We start from the raw sequence: 18,784 nt of genomic DNA, 5'->3' as shown, positions 1-18,784 counted from the left end.
TCAATGCATTTACATGGCAGATGTGTAAAAATAAGGACTTCTGAGGAATGAATATCTTCAAATAGTTCACAAAACGAGGGTAGAATTAAGCTAAATGGTTTTATATAAATCAAACAAAGGAATGTATAAAAGGGCTTAAAGCAACTTCCTGTGGAGTTTGTGATTTTGTCCCAAACTTTTATGATGTCGTCTAATTCTGTCAGGACATTCTAATACCAAAGAGCATTTTGAACTTTTGTCTTTTTCCATAATATCAATGTTTACATGTCACGCTGTGTCTGCACTGGACGTGTGCAGTGTGTGGCGCAATAAAACGGGATCTTATTATAATCAACTACACTAGAAAGGTGCGGTCGCATTTACCGTTACTCAACAAAATTTTGCAGGCAAAAGAAATACCACAAAATACTATGTATTTTACTGCTAGCAAACAAACCAACTCTCAGTAAAAGTCCCTTTGGAAAGCAATTATTTAGTCTATTTTATTGAAATGTAGTGTTATGTTTGAGTGGGCACTAACAGAATGAGGGCCTGGTCCATTTTTTATCTTTTTGCTATGTTACAAATGCCCGCCCACACAGATGTCACTGCCAAACCAGGAGGCTTGCTGTTGGTCGGTGCCGCAAATTGTCAAAGTTCACCAATTCTGAGCCCAATGTGAAATTTGTGTTCATCAGGCAATATTTTTCATTGCGCCGATTCCAATAGAAATTTCACCCACAAAATTGTGCAGGTTAATGGTAAATATGACAGTACCTTAACACTTTATAACTACTATTTTTGATATGCTGCAGTTACTCCAGCCAGTTTCCAGCAGATATAAAATTATTTTATTTACAAATATCATTATACAGTACCAGTCAAAAATTTGGACACATCTACTTTTCATTACCTTTTCATAATTACTATTTTCCACATTTTAGTTTAATTATGACATTTAATTTCAAGAGAATATGTCTATTTTTTTCATTGCATGGTATCTTGTCCTTGATTTTTAACTACTAAATACAATGCTATAATACCAAAAAGATCCTAAAATCTTTTATCGGGCATGTTGTTGGTGTTTTGTTGTTTTGTTTTTTATAGCAGTGTGGGTTTTTTTTCTTTAGTTTTTTTCCTTCCAAATGTAAGATAAGATGGCTACTGTGAAAAGATTGTTTGAAACAAGTGTATGATTGAGTGAAATAAGTGTATGTGAACATTTAAAAATAGCTAGCCAATGACTGCTCACTCTGCACAGCTGTCTAAGTGCATGTGTATTAAGAATAATTTATTGTCTTTCACGAGCGATTGTTGTTTACATGACACATTCTCTAAAAGTAAGCTTTTTCCTGCTCAAGAAGCAGGAAACGGTAGGCTATATGTTATTTATGTTTACTATTTTATCTTATACACACCTGTGCATGTTTTCCTGATCTCTCCCTCTCCTACTTCCTGTGCGATCACTGTCATGCTTCTTTAAAGTCTGAAAAAAATAATAAATTCCAACAAAAAATTCACACTCGCTCGTCTCTCTCTTTCTCTGTCTGTGTCAGGAGCAGGGTGCATGGAGGGGGGAACAGACGCCACACACCAGTGACACACACACACTCATGACCCTCCCAGAAAACACACACAAACATCCAGAGTCACAAGCCCCTCCCACAGAAACAGAGGTCATGTTGACCTCACCTAATGTCATGACCTCTGGTGAAGAGGTGGGCGGGGCCTTAGAAAAACTAATGGGATTCTCAGAAACGCATTCCACATCCAGTCAACAGACCCATTTAGACGAGATCCCCTATGTACTTCAGAGCCTGGGCTCTACAAATACACTCTCAGCCAAAACACCGGAGCACTGTACACACACTCCGTCCAATGCAGACCATAGGTTAGACAGCAGAAGCACACACGACACACACACACCGATCGCAGTCAAACCCCACCTGGAGAAGACAGAGCCGTTGGCTGAGAGCACATCTTTGGTAAGCACAGATGCTGATGGTGAATCTCACCCCACTGACTCAAAACTTGACACAGACCTTGTGTTCATCAACTCACTCACCGCCTGACTTTAAATGGTGTGTGCTGCACTTTATCTGCATATTTCTCTTTGCTCACACAAAGGAGAAAATAAATACTCATTTATTTTTCTTGCAACTAAAATAGCTAATTCAGTGCTATTCTTGCAGTCTGAAATGTCAAGCATTGGATTCAGTGACAGGAATTTACCTTTGCAACTAGGTGATTCCTTAAAAAAATAATCCTTTTTTAATCATTAATTGTTGATTATTAATAATTAACACCTCAACACATTATTTTATTCATATTTTGTATTACTTTTATTACTGTGTGTAAAACAAACTGTGCAGAAAGTCAGGAATCCACTCATATGCAAAAATGTATTTAAAATTAAAGGTCATATCACATATTTATCAGCTAAGATCCACATATGTGTTTTTTAATCAAAAAGTCATAATTTAGTTTCTTTATGATCATTTTCCTCTCTCTCTCTCTCCCTCTCCCTTAGAATTGAAAGCCCATTTTTTGCCTTCAAGACATCTATGTAAATGCCCTCTTTGCACATGAAATGAGCTAAAGTTAAAAATAAACATCATTATTAGTTTTTTTCTGGCATTTACTGCAGGAAGTCTACTTCCTCAATAGCTCACCATTTCTTAACACAGAATAGCCGTTGTTTAGCAGGCTAAGAGTTTAGTCTGTCCTCAAAAAGTTGTATAATTACACAAGTCATCTTGCAGCTTAGTTGAAATAAAACTTTTTTGTGGACTGGGAAAGATTTGTTTTGTTTTGTTATGAAAGTACGTTTTCATAGTACAAAAGTTTTAAATATATTACATGACCCATAACCACCAAATACATTGAGGGGGACACGTTCCCCTCAATATTCAGATTTGCAGTCCACCAATATAAGTTTTTCTGTGGCTGATTCTTAAATTGTACATTAAGTGCCCCCTACTCCTGAATATGTGGCTATATTTCTGATATATGGAAGAAAACAGTAAATTCTATGAATTGCAGTGATACCAATATGTTAAACAAGATATTCTGTGACATCTGAGAAGGGACAAAAGCTGTTTTTTTTTCTATAAAGTTAGAAAGAAATGAAATAAATACTAGTGTAATGGAATAGAATAAAGGATGAAAAATAATCTTGGTCAGTTGAGTCAGTGCAAGGCAAAAGTATAGTTCCTCCTTTATATGTGTGTGAGTGTGTTTTCGGTCACACAAGCTGCCCTCGAAAGTGACGACATTCCAGGAAGTAGTTGTAGCCGCAGGTGGGTGGAGTAATCCAGGGACAGACAGAGAGAGAGAGAGAGAAGCCACCTGTAAAATGAAAGCTGAGACAGTGTACTGAGAGAAAGGCTGCACCGGGGGGCAGAGAAACACAAACAAAAGGGTTAAGAGAGAGAAAGAAAGCAGTGTGTAAGAGTGTTAAAGTTTGTGTTTGTGTCAATGGACACACCCAGTGTTTGTTTTGCTGTGAACTCAGTGTTTCTCCTGCAGTCAGCCAGAGCAGGTGTGCTGTTTCTCTCTCTCTCTCTCTCTCTCAGTACACCTGTCTTTACCTTTACTCTATTCTCCTTCCCCTGCCTCGTGATTCTCTTTGGTCTCTGAGCTGCTGCTGTTGTGTATGATTGTCCAGGCGGACTCTGCTGGATGTCTGTCCGGTGACGGGCTGCTCCATGCCTGTCGTGAGAGGGCGGAGCAGCTGGAGGAGTGTTTGGAGAGAGCACAGGTCAGCCTGGAGGGGTCGAGACGGCAAGCTCAGGACGCAGACATGCAGCACAGCATTGAGCAACAACTTCACACCTGCCAGGTAATCTCACACACATGCCTTTTATATGTGATTTATCTCTGCACATGACTAATATATACAAATAAATTGTCAAATATATTTTATATATAATTAATTTAATTTTCTGATATAATGGGTCTGTAGTAGTTATAATTTTTGCCCCCCAAAAAACCTCGCTGTTTGGATTTAATAGACGATTCTATTGGATCATTATTGCTGTGATTTATTATGTTTCTAGCATGTTATATGTTTGGCAACAGTTCTTTTAATCCTAATTGATGGAGTGTGTAGCTTTTCATTTCTTAAACAATGTAGGAAGACACATTATGGCCATATTCCAGGATGACAATATCAACAGTCATTTTCACACATGAATTGGCAACAAAAATTGATGGAAATGCATGTTGCATACATTTTTGTTCAAGATCTTGTATTGACAAAGCAAGAGTCAAGCACTCTGTAAAGTCTCCTCCAGCACATCCCAAAGACTTTCAATTCATTCAAGTTACCGATTCATGTGTGAAAATGATTCTTCATGCTCCCTCTCCCAACTATTCTTTCACACTTTGAGCCTGATGAATCCTGACATTGTCATCCTGGAATATGGCCATGATGTGTCTTCCAACATGATTGTTTAAGAAATGAAAAGTTACACACTCACTTAGAGTTAGAAGAACTGTTGCCACACATATAAAATGCTAGAAACATAATAATCACAGCAATAATGATCCAATCATAGACTCTTAAGCATTTGCCTATTTAAATCCAAACAGTGACTTTTTTTGGCCGGCAGTGTCCGCACACACGCACACACACACGTATATCCTCTGCCTACTGTTGTTGTGGAAGCTGACTCAGCAGGAGAGGAAGTGAGATCTGTCACACATTGAACATGTTGATATATTTGTATATATGTAAAGTTGTTTCTGGACATGCCATGAGCATTACTGCATTTATAGAGAAATCTGACAGTATCAAAGTATCTTCTTCTAAAGTTTCTGTCTGTTCATTTTGTTTTAACCTTAAAAGATTTCATTATCAATTTCTGTAGAATTCAGTTCTCTCCTGTATAATCAAGTCTCTCTTCTTTTCTTTGTGACTTTCTCTTTCATTTTCTTGTCTTTTACTGCAGTGTTTTACAGCTGTGAACTCTTTTACTACCCAGAGATCAAAGTGTTAACCGTGATCGAAGCCCAGATCCAATGATATACATTAAAACTGTAGATTGTCAAAATGTATTTTTTGGTTTAAATTTGGTTAGACTGAAAGTTGAATGTTTGTTTTGAATAATAGTTGCCGTGTACAGAAACACTGACTGGCTGAATTACAATCAGGAATAGATTGGATTAGATTAGATGACTTCAGTTACTATGGTAACAAAATAAAAAAATATATATTTTATTATCTTATTTGGTGATGGATAGTTTATTTTGCTTTTATCGCAGTGCTGACTCACTGAAGTTATCTGCTGATATTTGTGTTTGTTTCTTTGGAAATCTAAATGCACAGCAAGTCAGTAAGTTGGCAGTACAGTACATGGCTCAATGAACCAAAAAAATATGAGTCTGTTATTTACCTTTGGGGTGGAGTGAATACATATCAGTGCCTGCTTATTTCTTTCCTTTCTCTGTCTCTCAAGCTATTTTATTCTCTTTTAAACACACATACATGTTATACACATGACATGCATGAGCATGTCTGTGCTTTTCACTTCAGATGCATCAGTGTGTCAATGCATCATGAATTTTGACTTCTCTTTTCTTAAGGAAACTCTCTGTGCGGATACTTCAGTTTTTGAGTGTTTCCTTTCACTCAGATTAAAGTTTTTTGAGGAGAGAGATAGCTGGCAATAAATCTTATCTGTCAAGATATCTTACAGCTTCCTCATAATGTCCTGTTCAAACGCATAATATAGCCTGTCTGATCTTTTTCAGTGTCTTAAAGCCCAAAAGGAATATGGATGTTTGTGCTCTTCTGATTTGTTGAACTTGGCATTGAACGTTTAGTCTCATTGTGCTGTTTGGAGGTCATGTGTCTCTTTAATGCAGTTAGAGCTGATATTACGGATGACGTTTGCTTTAAAACTAGGTGTGGTCATGCTAGACTTTGAGCATGCAAATTTACTTTGGATACCACAATGAATACAGGCAACAGGAGATGATGTGCACCATTTATTCTGTATATTTAGAAAGTGCTAAAGTACGTCACTTTAAAGTGGTTGAGCCAGATATACAGTAACCTGTGTGTGTGTGTGTGTGCGTGTGTGTGTGTGTGTGTGTGTGTGTGTGTGTGTGTGTGTGTGTGTGTGTGTGTGTGTGAGTGTGCAACCTGACTCCTTCATCAAAGATTCAGAGATTCAGCTGAGTTCCAGCAAACTTACCTGGTAAAATGTTTTAACTACCACTCAGATACACCAAAAACTGAATCAACCAGTCTTTGTGTCATTTGTACACATTTGGTTCTGGTGAAGAAGGTGTTAAAGGGATAATTCACCCAAAAAGGAAAATTCTGTCATCATTTATTCACCTGGTTTAAAACGACTAACTTTCTTACACGCACACAAAAAAATATATTTTGGTGACCACTGACTCTTATTGTTTTGACACAGCAAACACTGAGACATTTCTCAAAATGTCTTCTTTTATGTTCCAGAGAAGAAAAAAGTCATACAGGTTTGGAACGATATGAGGATGAGTAAATTATGACAGAATTGATGAACTGTCTCTTTAAGTTATGATTAGGAATCATCAAGGAATTTTCTGCAGGATGTACAGGTGAACAAACTCTGATCAATCCCAAGCTAAAGTTCATCTATTGGATTATTAATGAGATTTTTGTTCATAATTGTTTTTCTAAGACTCAGTATTGTGTAAAACAGGGCATTAAACACCTGTCGCCAGCCTCGCAGCCCTGCTAGCTCATTTTCTGAGGTGGACTCTGATCTTTAGTGTTTATTACTTTTGATTGATTGTATTTTCTCTATTCTGAACCTCAACCTCAATGGGTGTTTCATATTGTAACTTGTTGTTGTCACTATTAGTTGTGTAAGAGTGATTTAGAATTTATTTTGAGTGTGTGTTGATTTGTAATTGTGTATCTAGACAATTCTGGTGGAGATTGAGCAGAAGATCTCCATTCTTCCTGCATGTGGACTGAAAGAACAGGAGCAACACGAGGCTGAATCGCTCAACACCAAACTCCAGCTGCTGAAGAACAGGCTGGTGACTGTGCAGTTACAGCTTCAAGACAGACAGAGCGAAGATCAGGTACACACACGTACACTAATGCACCCTGAAATTTTGATGTCTGTTTTTTAAGGTTGGGGACAGTGTAATCCAGGTGTTGTGAGGAACTTAATGAACAGATTGCATGTGATGACAGAAAGTGATCATTAGCATGGTAACTGCAGCCAATTTTCACATTTGCAGATTCTGAGGTATTAAATCCAGAAGTGTTGCTAGCGAGAGGCTGTAAAGTGCCTGGATTGAGTTGTGAAAATAGGGCTGTCTGAGGTGTTATATTTCTCTCTCTCTCTCTCTCTCTCTCTCTCTCTGTAGGTGCGTGTTGAGAGTCAGAGCCCCCTACAGGCCAGGAGGACTCGCAGCAGTAGTGTGCAAGAGATGTTGAGTTCCTCCAGAACGAAACTGTTCAGACAAAGCAGCCTTCAGCAACAAAGGGTAACACACACATTCATGCACACACTTTAAAATATTAGCCTTTCTACTTTTTTTAAAGTATCGCTAGGCCCAAGTATAAGGATTTTTTACAAGCCTAATGGGATCAGATTTTTTCTTGCCCTTCCAATATTTTCATAAGACCCAATAAATACCACCATGATTTTATTTTCAGCAATATATTACCGCTTAATGTGTGTATATGTGTATATGTATGTATGTATGTATGTATGTACAGGTCAAAAGTTTGGAAACATTACTATTTTTAATGTTTTTGAAAGAAGTTTCTTCTGCTCATCAAGCCTGCATTTATTTGATAAAAAATACAGAAAAAAATAATAATATTGTGATATATTATTACAATTTAAAATAATTGGTTTTCAATTTATTATACTTTAAATGATCATTTATTTCTGTGATGCAAAGCTGAATTTTCAGGATCATTATTAGAAATCATTCTAATATGATGATTCATTATCGAAGTTGGAAACAGTTCTGCTGCTTAATATTTTTTCATAACCTGTGATACTTTTTTAGGATACTTTGATGAATAAAAAGTAAAAAAAAAAAGAAAAAGAAAAAAATAAGCAATTTTTTTAAAAATAGAAATCTTTTGTAACAACAATATACACTACTGGTCAGTAATTTGGGGTCAGTGATTTTTTTCTTTCTTTTTTTGAAATCAATACTTTTATTCAGCAAGGATGTGTTAAATTGATTTTAAAAAAAGTGATAGTAAAGAAGATTTATGTTATTAGAAAATATTTTTTTATTTTGAATAAATGCAGTTCTTTTTAACCTTTTATTCATCAAATATATTAGGCAGCAGAACTGTTTCCAACACTTATAATAAATCAGAATATTAGAATGATTTCTAAAGGATCATGTGATAGACTGGATGTCACATGTGACACTGAAGACTGGAGTAATGATGCTGAAAATTCAGCTTTGCATCACAGGAATAAATTATTTTTTAAAGTATATTCAAATAGAAAACTATTATTTTAAGTTGTAATAATATTTCACAATATTACTGTATTTTTTCTGTATTTTTGATCAAATAAACGCAGCCTTGATAAGCATTAGAGACTTCTTTCAAGAATATAAAAAAACGTAATGTTTCCAAACTTTTGACCTGTACTGTATATATGAAGACTGAAGACATATATATAATACATCTCATATATATGAAGTGCCATCTGAAATTGTTTCTAGAATGATAGTTTTAACAAGCTTGTATGTTTATGTTCAGTTATTTCACTTAAATGGCAATGAAAATTACCTATTAATTGTCATTAGATTGAAATTACTGAACTTAAATATACAAGCTTGATAAAAATGCTCATTTTAGAAGAAAATTTCAGGTGGCACTTAGAGGCTTTTGCATCTGAAGTCTTCATATATATTTATAGGTATTTATATATATATTTATATATAGGTATTTAATTTGCAATAAAAGCTGCAATGTAACTTCATTAAAGCTATAAATTCATACACATTATTGCATACCTATTAATGCTTGTAAGACTGTTTTTTCCCTCTCTTTTTCAGGAATTGGAGCATGGTTTGAATGAACAGAGGGATCTAACTAAAGCTATTGCAGTTCAGTGCAGCAGAACCCGAACACAAATCCAGAGCACAGACGAATATACAGGGTATCTAAATACACATACTGTACTTATTTGTTCAAATATATGCCTACGCTTTGTAACCATATGACGCTCTCTGATTGTCTGCAGGCCTTCGGCAGCAAAAGAGAATGAAGACAAGAGACAGGAAGTAGAATTAGCAGTCCACAGGAAGTGGACACACCTCTGCAGAGGACTGACCAAGACAGCAGAGACCGAACAAGATGGAGACAAAGATCAGGATCATTCTGAGGTCTGAACAGTCCTGACTTTACTATAAATATGAATATTTCAGTTTTAAATTATTCTGATTATACAGTATTTTTTGGGTAGGCTGTTTGTAATCTGTGTTTTATATTAATTATTTTTCTAATGTTTATTTGATGTTTTCATGCTTACATTTTAATGTGTCGTTATTGTAATGTATATGTTATTTTAATATTGATGTTATCTAATTTATTTATTTATTTGTGTGTGTGTGTGTGTGTGTGTGTGTGTGTGTGTGTGTGTGTGTGAGCAGATCCTTGCTCCATCGGTGTGTTTGTGGAGTGGAGCTGCTGTTTCTCTCTGTCTGCAGGAGATTCAATCCAACATTTCACAACTTAAAGAACTGCAAAACGCAGCAGTTACGCAGGTGTCAATAACAAACACACATCCTATACACACATCAGAGTACACACCTAGTCGATCCAGCCCAGAGATAACAGAATCATATTGAATTGATCTGTCTGTGTGCAGGACCATCAGTCTCTGGATGAAGGTCTGTTTGAAGTGTTGAGTGGAGTTAATCTCACTCTCAGCTCTCTCACACACACTCTCGTGTTTCAGCCAGCAACCTCACACACTGACAGACTAAACCAGCTGCAGCAGCTACAGGTATCCGCCTGTCTGTCTATATGTTTATCCATTTATCTGTTTATTCATACATCCATTCATTCATCCCTTTACTCCCCATTTCTTCTCTGATTCATAGAGTTTGTCTGCAGAGCTGAGCTCCTTGGGTGCTATATTGACCTCCCAGGGGTCAGAGGTCATAAAGTTGTTAGGTTCGAGTTCAGAGGTATCCTCCACCTGTTTTGACCTGCTGACGCATCGTGTATGTAACATTCAAAAGACTCTGGCCGAAAAACAGGAGCAGCTACAGGAGCGAATAAAACACTCGACTCAGCTGAAGGTCAGATTTCCGTCTGCATCTACAGTACCAGTCAAAAGTTTGGAAACATTACTATTTTTAATGTTTTTGAAAGAAGTCTCCTATGCTCATCAAGCCTGCAGTAAAAAAAAACAAACAAAAAAAAACAGTAATATTATGAAATATTATTACAATTTAAAATAATGGTTCTCTTTTTTAATATATTTTAAAATGTAATTTATTTTTGTGATGCAAAGCTGAATTTTCATCAGCAAGTACTCCAGTCTTTGGTGTCTTATGATCCTTCAGAAATCATTCTAATATGATGATTTGATACTCAGTTATTATCAATGATGGAAACAGTTGTGCTGTTTAATATTTTTTTTTGGAATACTTTTTTCAGGATTCATTGAGTAAAACGTTAACAGCATTTATTCATAAAAACAGCATTTATTCAAAATAAAAACATTTCTAACAATATAAATCGTTACCATCACCTTTTATCAATGTAACGCATCCTTGTTGAATTAAAGTACTAATTTCTTTAAAAAAAAATAGTTATTGTTCCCAAACTTTTGAATGGTAGTGTATATTGTTACAAAAGATTTCTATTCTAAATAAATACAGTTCTTTTTAACTTTTTATTCATCCAATAATCCTGAAAAAAGTATCTCAGGTTATAAAAAAAATATTAAGCAGCACAACTGTTTCCAACATTGATCATAAATCAGCATATTAGAATGATTTCTGAAGGATCATAAGACACCAAAGACTGGAGTACTTGCTGATGAAAATTCAGCTTTGCATCACAAAAATAAATTACATTTTAAAGTATATTAAAAAAGAGAACCATTCTTTTAAATTGTAATAATATTTCATAATATTACTGTTTTTTTTTTGTTTTGTTTTTTTTAACTGCAGGCTTGATGATCATAAGAGACTTCTTTCAAAAACATTAAAAATAGTAATGTTTCCAAACTTTTGACTGGTACTGTATGTATTTATTACCGACACAAACTAATGAGATGGATGTGCAGGCACTTGAAAATTCTCCTGCAGATTAAGTTACTATACTACACTACGTAGATCAGAAAATTTATGCTTACTGTATGTGTTTACAGTGTTATGTGTCAGCAGTTACATTTTAGCAGGTTTTTACACCCCAATGTCTCACCCTCATAACTGTCACAACTACTCACTTGTTTGTTATGGAAGAAGAAAAAACCCCACCACAAACCTCTGTTATCATAATGTCAAACATAATGGTCTTAAAGGGATAGTTCACCCAAAAATGAAAATTCTGTCATCATTTACTCACCCTCAAGTTGTTCCAAACCTGTATGAGTTTCTTTGTTCTGCTGAACACAAAGGAAGATATTTGGAAGAATGTTTGTAATCAACAGATCTCGGTCCCCATTGACTTCCATAGTAGGAAAAAAATATACTATGGTAGTCAATGGGGACCGAGATCTGTTTGGTTACAAACATTCTTCCAAATATCTTCCTTTGTGTTCAGCAGAACAAAGAAACTCATACAGGTTTGGAACAACTTGAGGGTGAGTAAATGATGACAGAATTTTCATTTTTGGGTGAACTATCCCTTTAAGAGTCTCATGATTAATCCCATACTTCTGTCTCTGCATTTAAGATGAGATAGAAGGAAGTATTTTAAATCTACTCTTATTTTATGCCTTTTTTTGTCCAGTGTGACTTAAATGTAATGTTTTCTTGTGTGTCAAACCCTGCAGAAGAGAGTGAAAGCCCTGCATGACTCAGTACTAACTAACACGTCAATCCTTCTCCCTACAACTAACGGAGAAACCCACCATGATCTTCACACACAGCTGCAGGTAAGCACAAGCGCCTGTGAATAATAATAATACATAAAAAATAATGCATTTTATTTCAAACCACTCAAGGTCACCATACAACAAGTAGCAGCAATAACAATATTAAAACAGAAAATAACAGTAAATAACAATGGCAATAAAAAATAGCAATAAAAAAGTACTAATAACACTGCCTGTGACACCTGGGGATGAGTATGTGTAGATTTGTTAAACACTACTAATTACAGTGTGCTGAATATCTGAATGAGATAAGCCATAAATGCTTCTCAAATGTCTGTCTCTATCATTTTTCAACATATCTTCAGGACAAAATGCTGATGTCTTCATTGTACATTTCACTTCAGAACCACATTACTTCTCTGCATTTTAGAAGTTTCTACAATTTACTAGTATTTTATTTTTCCCCTGAAGGCTCATTGTGCGAGTCAGGGTTTATTGCACTGAAAACAGACACACTTTAGTTTTCTTATTAGTTCTGATCCACTGATTTGATTAGACAAGCATCATTCCAGGAGTGCATTAGAACATTGATGTTCTTATTAGTGTTCATTGAGCTTGAAGTCTGAGATTTTGACCTTTGCTGTACCTGTGTTTCCATGTGAAGGCTGTCCTTGGGCGGAAACTGGAAGTGGAGCAGAGCGAGAAAGAGCTGGCAGAAGTCCGAGACGAGACAGAGAGTCCAGATCAGCCTTCATCCCTCACACAGCAGATCAGCACACTGGAGGTATGGGTGTGCACACCATTCAGAATTTAGAGAATGCCTTTTGAAATCAAATTCAGTACCTGTAGTAAGCATGAGACAGTTGACATTTAAAATCTGAATTTACAGAAATATTCTGAAGTAGAATTAATATAACTGTGTAAAAATATAATGTTATGTACAGTAAATAAATGCTGTAAGTGTAGTTTTTAATAATACATTTAATTTTTCTCTATGAATTATAAATGTATTTCAGAAACATTAGCTTATGTTAATAATCAATGTTTGCATCCTATAGACAGTTTTCACACAGTATATAACAAAATATACATACAGTTCAAAAAATATGTTAAGGCCTTTTATGTATAATGGATTATGAAGGTATTAATAATGTTTGTTATACTACATTAAATCTTTTCATAAATACTTGTAACTAAATTTAAAATGCACTATAATATTTGCAGATGCCTTGTTACATCTGAAATTGGTTGTTTGTCATGTGTTTTAATGCATTATACTTTCTAAAGGCATAACATAAGTATTATTATGCATTATAACTGTGATTACAATTATTAATGAGACCATACAAAACATTATAAGGTGAATTACAAGGCATTATTTGTGCATTAAAAACACTTGTATAATGCATTATATATAAAGGCTGTGACATAATGTGTTACCAATAATACTTTTATTCAGCAAGGACACATTAAATTGATCAAATATGACATTTATAATGTTAGAAATTATTTCGGTAACCCTTTAGATTAGGGAATACATATTGACTATTAACTAGGAGTTTTCCCTCAATGAACTCCTAATTACTGCTTATTGATATAGTTGTCACATGTATGTTCTGTTTTGCTTGGGAACTTGTCCCTGTGTTTTGGTTTTACCTAGTTTTCTTTGTTATCGGTTTTCCTCCCACTTGTTTGTAACTATGGTTCCTTATTAGTCCTCACCTGTTCGTTGTTCTGTTGATTGCCATCCCTGTGTATTTAAGCCTTCAGTTCCTTCAGTTCTTTGCCTTGCGTTGATATTGTATGCTAGTGTGTTACTCTGTTCCCGTGTTCATTAAAGGACAAATCCAGTGAAAAATGAACCTGGGGTTAATTAACACATGGTTACCGAGTCGATCGTTCCCTGCGATGCGTTTTCATGAAAATCGAATGTAAAGAGTTTTATCTTTAAAAACAGATTAGCTCATAACACTAGTATATGGGGCACAGAGTAAGTAAAAGTAAATCGCTAGTTAATACCACTAACAAGGCTCAAAATAGCCTCACACTAACACGGTAACATAATGAGGGTCCCTACATGCAAACCGAAGCACTGAGAACTTTGTAAGTGTACAGACAGTTTAATAAGAAGATACTTTATAAAGACAGTACATTACGCGTTTACATACAGGAGCCATCTTGGAAAACAGTCTCGACTAATCGAGCCACGAACGCCGCGCTATGTTAGATTTCACAAACGTAATTCCTATCAACCAGCTCACTTAGCACGCCGTTCGTGACTTGATTAGTCGACTCGGTAACCATGTGTTAATTAACCCCAGGTTCATTTTTCACTGGATTTGTCCTTTAAAACTCATTTTCCTTTCATTTCCTTTTGTCTTTTGGATTATATACACAGCAAGTGTGACATAGTAACTAAGATTGTTGTAGTGGTTATGTTTAGGTTAAGGGATGTAGAAAATGGTCAAGCAAAATAAGGCATTAATATGTGCTGTATAAGTACTAATAAACAGTCAATATGCATGCTAATAAGCAACTTACTTAATAGTGAAAATGTGTTCCCTAATCTAAAGTGTTTCCAAGATTTCTATTTCAAATAAATGCTCTTCTTTTGTACTTTCTATTCATCAAATAACCCTGAAAAAACGGATTACGGTTTCCACAAAATTATTAAGCATCACAACTGTTTTCAACATGGGTTACAATAAGAAATGATATAAATAATATAATAATATATACTCTCTTTAGGCGGTATTGGACAGTGTTTGGAGTGATCTAGAGCAGCGCTGTGGAACTGTTCAGTGGAGTCTCGATCAACAGCAGATGATTGAAAGAATACTGAAGGGTCTGCAGATGCTCCTGAATCTTGGGAGAGAGAAACTGGCCTGCACTTCTCAGCTGGAGTTTAGGAATCCAGCACAACTCCAGACACACCTCAGCAAACACACGGTAAGCATATCACACACATACAAACACTATAACTAAATACACACACCTACAGCCCTTACACCTAAATTATCAGGAAAAAAAACATGCATTACAGTACACATGAATCTTGCACACTATAGCACCATTACGATTTCAGACAGGGCATGGCCTGCAATCCCTCATTCATCTCTGTAACTTTGTAAATCTACAGGTGTTTTTCCGATCTCTGGCTGCCCACCTGCGGACACTGCAGCAACTGAGTGTGCGGATCCCAGACAGCGCCTCCTCAGGCTGGGAGGCTGAAGTGTCTGAGGTGGAACGTCAAGTGTCCAGTGCCCTGCAACAGGCTCAGGCTGTTGGCACAGTACTGCACTCCGCACTGCAGGTACCAGATCGAGGGAATCAAGAAATCATGAGGAATGACACTTCTGTAGTTTTTATGTATGGAAAGCTGCATCAACCAAGAAGAAACAGGGATTTATGGATAAATGAACGAACAAATGTATGGAAGCTTGTTTCCGCCACAAAATAAAACATTTTATAAAAGATAATTGTGACTTTTTATCTCACAATTGCTAGTTTACAAATTACAAATGCAAATTACAAATGCAAGATATATAAAGTCGCAATTGCGTGTTAATTATAAAGTCAGTATTCTGACTTTATAACACGCAATTGTGAGTTTATATCTCAGAGTTTATATCTCATCTATTCTCAGAATTGTGAGATATAAATTCACAATTGCGAGTAATAAAGTCCAATTCTAAGAAGGAAAAAATACTTTTTTCCTCAGAATTGTGAGTTTATTGCTCACTCTGACATTATAACATGCAATTATTAAGTCCGAATTGTGAGATATAAACATGCAATTTTATTTCTCGCAACTGCGACTTTATATCACGCAATTCTGTAAAGTCAGAATTGCGATATGTAAACTCGCAATTGTGAGAAAAAAGTCTGAATTGTGAGATAAAAAGTCGCAATTACCTTTTTTATTTTTTATTCTGCGGCGGAAACAAGCTTCCATACAAATGGGATTGATGAGTGGATGAATAAAGGAACTGTTAGAGTGAATGACCAATTTGATCAATGGCAGCTTTTACTATATATATTTTTTTTAGCTAAAACACACTTCCCTTAATACAGACTTTGATGTATTTCAGATTTGCACTAATTGGGATGAAAATCATTCCTGGTTAGCAACACTGCTGCAGAGGTTAGAGACTCAGCTTCCCATAACTCCTCTGTGGGACCAAACTGAAGGGCAGCTCAGTGAGAATATTTCTGTGTATCAGGTAATGGTTTAAACTTAAATTTAGTATATTGACCCACATATACTTTTAAATCAGAATGCAGGCATATTTGAAGATCCCTGAATTCTTCCTGTTGTTCGTGATAGAGTGTGTTAGCGGTTCTGGAGCAGAACAGAGCTCGTATCAGTCTGGTTCTGGATGAGGGCCGTAGACAGCAGGAGCAGATTTCTAGTAGTGAAGTCGCTGTTCCTGTACTCATATTGGGTGTGTCTACAGCAAGGCTGGAACAGCGATTGGCTGCACTAAAGAGGAGGGTGGAGCAAGGACTAGACTCCACCCACCATCTTAAGAAGCTTTGGAACAGGTAAAGATGAATGTTGTGGGGTCATTTAAGTTTGACTAATGACAAAAAATTCTTGCCATTTGTTTGTACAATATGCATAATTTCTGTACAGACTTTTAAATTCACAATATTTTGAGTCATAATGTTTAATTGAGAGATGTGTAGAAGGACTGAGGGATGGAAAATGACACAGAGGATAAATACAAAGTAGGCCTATTTTATATTACCACTGTACTTTATTTCCAGGTACCATAGCGATTTTGAGGGTTTCAATGAGTGGAAAGAACGAGCCAGAGAACGCCTGCATGCATGGAGAGATCACATGAACGCAGCTGAACAGGAAGCGGACACCCTTTCCCAGTTTCATCACTTCATAGTCAGTCAACTAGTGATTCTAATCATTCATTTTTAATTTCTAATATTTTGAACAATTAGGTGATTAAAAAAATTGATGGCCATTTACAGGATTTAAAGGATATATATATATATATATATATATATATATATATATATATATATGTGTGTGTGTGTGTGTGTGTGTGTGTGTGTGTGTGTGTGTATATATATATATATATATATATATATATATAGGGATAGTTCACCCAAAAATGAAAATTCTCTCATCAATTAGTCAGCCCCATGTTGTTCCAAACCCGTAAGACTTCCGTTCATCTTCTAAACACAAATGAAGACATTTTAATGAAATCTGAGTGGTTTCTGTCCCTCTATTGACAGCCTATGCAACTACCATTTTGTCACTTCAAAAAGTTTATAAAGAGATCATTAAACTAACGCTTTAAATCCCTAAACAAAAATGTGTTTTTTAACTAATACAATTAAAAAAATTCTAAATTCCATTTAGTTTTAATTTATTAATTAAAAAATATATATTGTTTTAGTAATGTTAGTACTTCAACTTATTTTATTGCAGTTGTTATTTCATAATTTCTTGTTCATATTTTATTTCACTTACTTTTTTCAATTAATTAATACAATTTTAATGTATAATTGACACAGGAATTCATTAAGGAGCTGGAGGTGAAATCTGCTCTAAAGGCATCAGTGATCAGTTCTGGATCATTGATCCTGTTGCTCAGTGAAAGAGAACATATCATTAAAACACAGAAGATCAGCAAAAGCTCTAGTGCTCCAAGAACATCCACTCCCTCTGGAAATACAACAATCTCTGAAGACCTAGAGCCGAGTGAAACTAGCAATCTCACCTCAAACGACCCTGAAGACTTTCCTTCAGAAACCAATGTTTCCTCTGTTCAAAACATCTCAGAAGAAACTCTTTCAACCACAGAGAGATCGGATGCAAACATCACAAATGAAGGTGTTATCTCTGAGGAACCGACGCCATCTGCACTTGATTTGTCTGTAAAACAAGAGATGGTTCTGTCCCCTGTTCTTCTGACTCTACAGTCCCAGCTGTCTCAGGTGGAGCAAGACTGGGTGGAGATGCAGACACACATACCCACCGTCCAACAGAGACTGCACCAGGTACATTTTAGTCTCTACTTCAATTTGTCTGAAATTATAGCATGTACTGCATCATTACAAGCTGTTCCCTGGATGGTTGAAAAAGAAATACCAGTCAGTTTCGTTTGGAACATCAGTTATAAAGGTTTCTCATGAAGGCCATGCAGCCATGATTCCCTGTATCACTCAACAGCTGATGAAATCTGTGAGGAATAGTCTCTGTCCTTTTGTCATCCGTTATGAGGCTCTCTTTCTTGTTCTCATCCCTTCTCTTCTTTGATGACATGTGTCACCCCTCACCTGGCTCCACGGTTTTCTTTCTTCTCTATTCTCTGCACCTCTGTCTATCACTCTCATCTGTCTCTCTCTCTCTCTTCAGAGTGTGGTGGAGAGCCTGTCTCCTGAAGGGCTGCTGGCTGATGTGTGTGACTGGATTACAGGTGCCGAGAACAGGTTACAGGCGGATGAACGAGAGGGTCACAGCACATTTACCGCCGCAGAGCTCACACACCTGCTCAGAACATATCAGGTACATTGTTCTCTTTTTATCTCTCGATCAAGAATTTCAGTAATTAACAAATAAAATAGATGATCTTGGGTTTGGATTTTATTTTATCCAAAATGAAATAACAGTCCAAAAATAACTGATTATTATTTTATTTTTAAGAATAACAAATTGAAAATAAACGACCAGCAAATATAAGTGAAAAAGTATATAAAAGTAACTAAAAATCAGTAATTAATTATAGTAAAAT

At 35.8% G+C, this 18,784-nt stretch overlaps 1 protein-coding gene across 1 annotated transcript in view; it reads left to right on the top strand.

Annotated features, from left to right (window-relative positions):
* Positions 1-18,784, top strand: part of syne2b (spectrin repeat containing, nuclear envelope 2b) — a 107,322-nt gene that overhangs the window by 51,065 nt on the left and 37,473 nt on the right. Inside the window, exons 78-97 of the mRNA XM_084092661.1 lie at positions 66-79; positions 582-613; positions 1,536-1,964; positions 3,647-3,820; positions 6,901-7,065; positions 7,357-7,476; positions 9,025-9,128; positions 9,213-9,354; positions 9,622-9,735; positions 9,840-9,977; positions 10,075-10,275; positions 11,982-12,083; positions 12,688-12,807; positions 14,772-14,972; positions 15,163-15,336; positions 16,115-16,246; positions 16,351-16,568; positions 16,794-16,923; positions 17,565-18,050; positions 18,409-18,558. Of these exons, the coding sequence (XP_083948787.1) occupies positions 66-79; positions 582-613; positions 1,536-1,964; positions 3,647-3,820; positions 6,901-7,065; positions 7,357-7,476; positions 9,025-9,128; positions 9,213-9,354; positions 9,622-9,735; positions 9,840-9,977; positions 10,075-10,275; positions 11,982-12,083; positions 12,688-12,807; positions 14,772-14,972; positions 15,163-15,336; positions 16,115-16,246; positions 16,351-16,568; positions 16,794-16,923; positions 17,565-18,050; positions 18,409-18,558 (3,346 nt within the window). The remainder of the gene's footprint in view (positions 1-65; positions 80-581; positions 614-1,535; positions 1,965-3,646; positions 3,821-6,900; positions 7,066-7,356; positions 7,477-9,024; positions 9,129-9,212; positions 9,355-9,621; positions 9,736-9,839; positions 9,978-10,074; positions 10,276-11,981; positions 12,084-12,687; positions 12,808-14,771; positions 14,973-15,162; positions 15,337-16,114; positions 16,247-16,350; positions 16,569-16,793; positions 16,924-17,564; positions 18,051-18,408; positions 18,559-18,784) is intronic.

The sequence above is a fragment of the Abramis brama genome (genome assembly GCF_963993115.1).
Source record: "Abramis brama genome assembly, chromosome: 19".
Lineage (NCBI taxonomy): Eukaryota > Metazoa > Chordata > Actinopteri > Cypriniformes > Leuciscidae > Abramis > Abramis brama.
The sequence above is the reverse complement of the archived record's forward strand: the minus strand, read 5'-3'. Positions and strand labels throughout refer to the sequence as shown.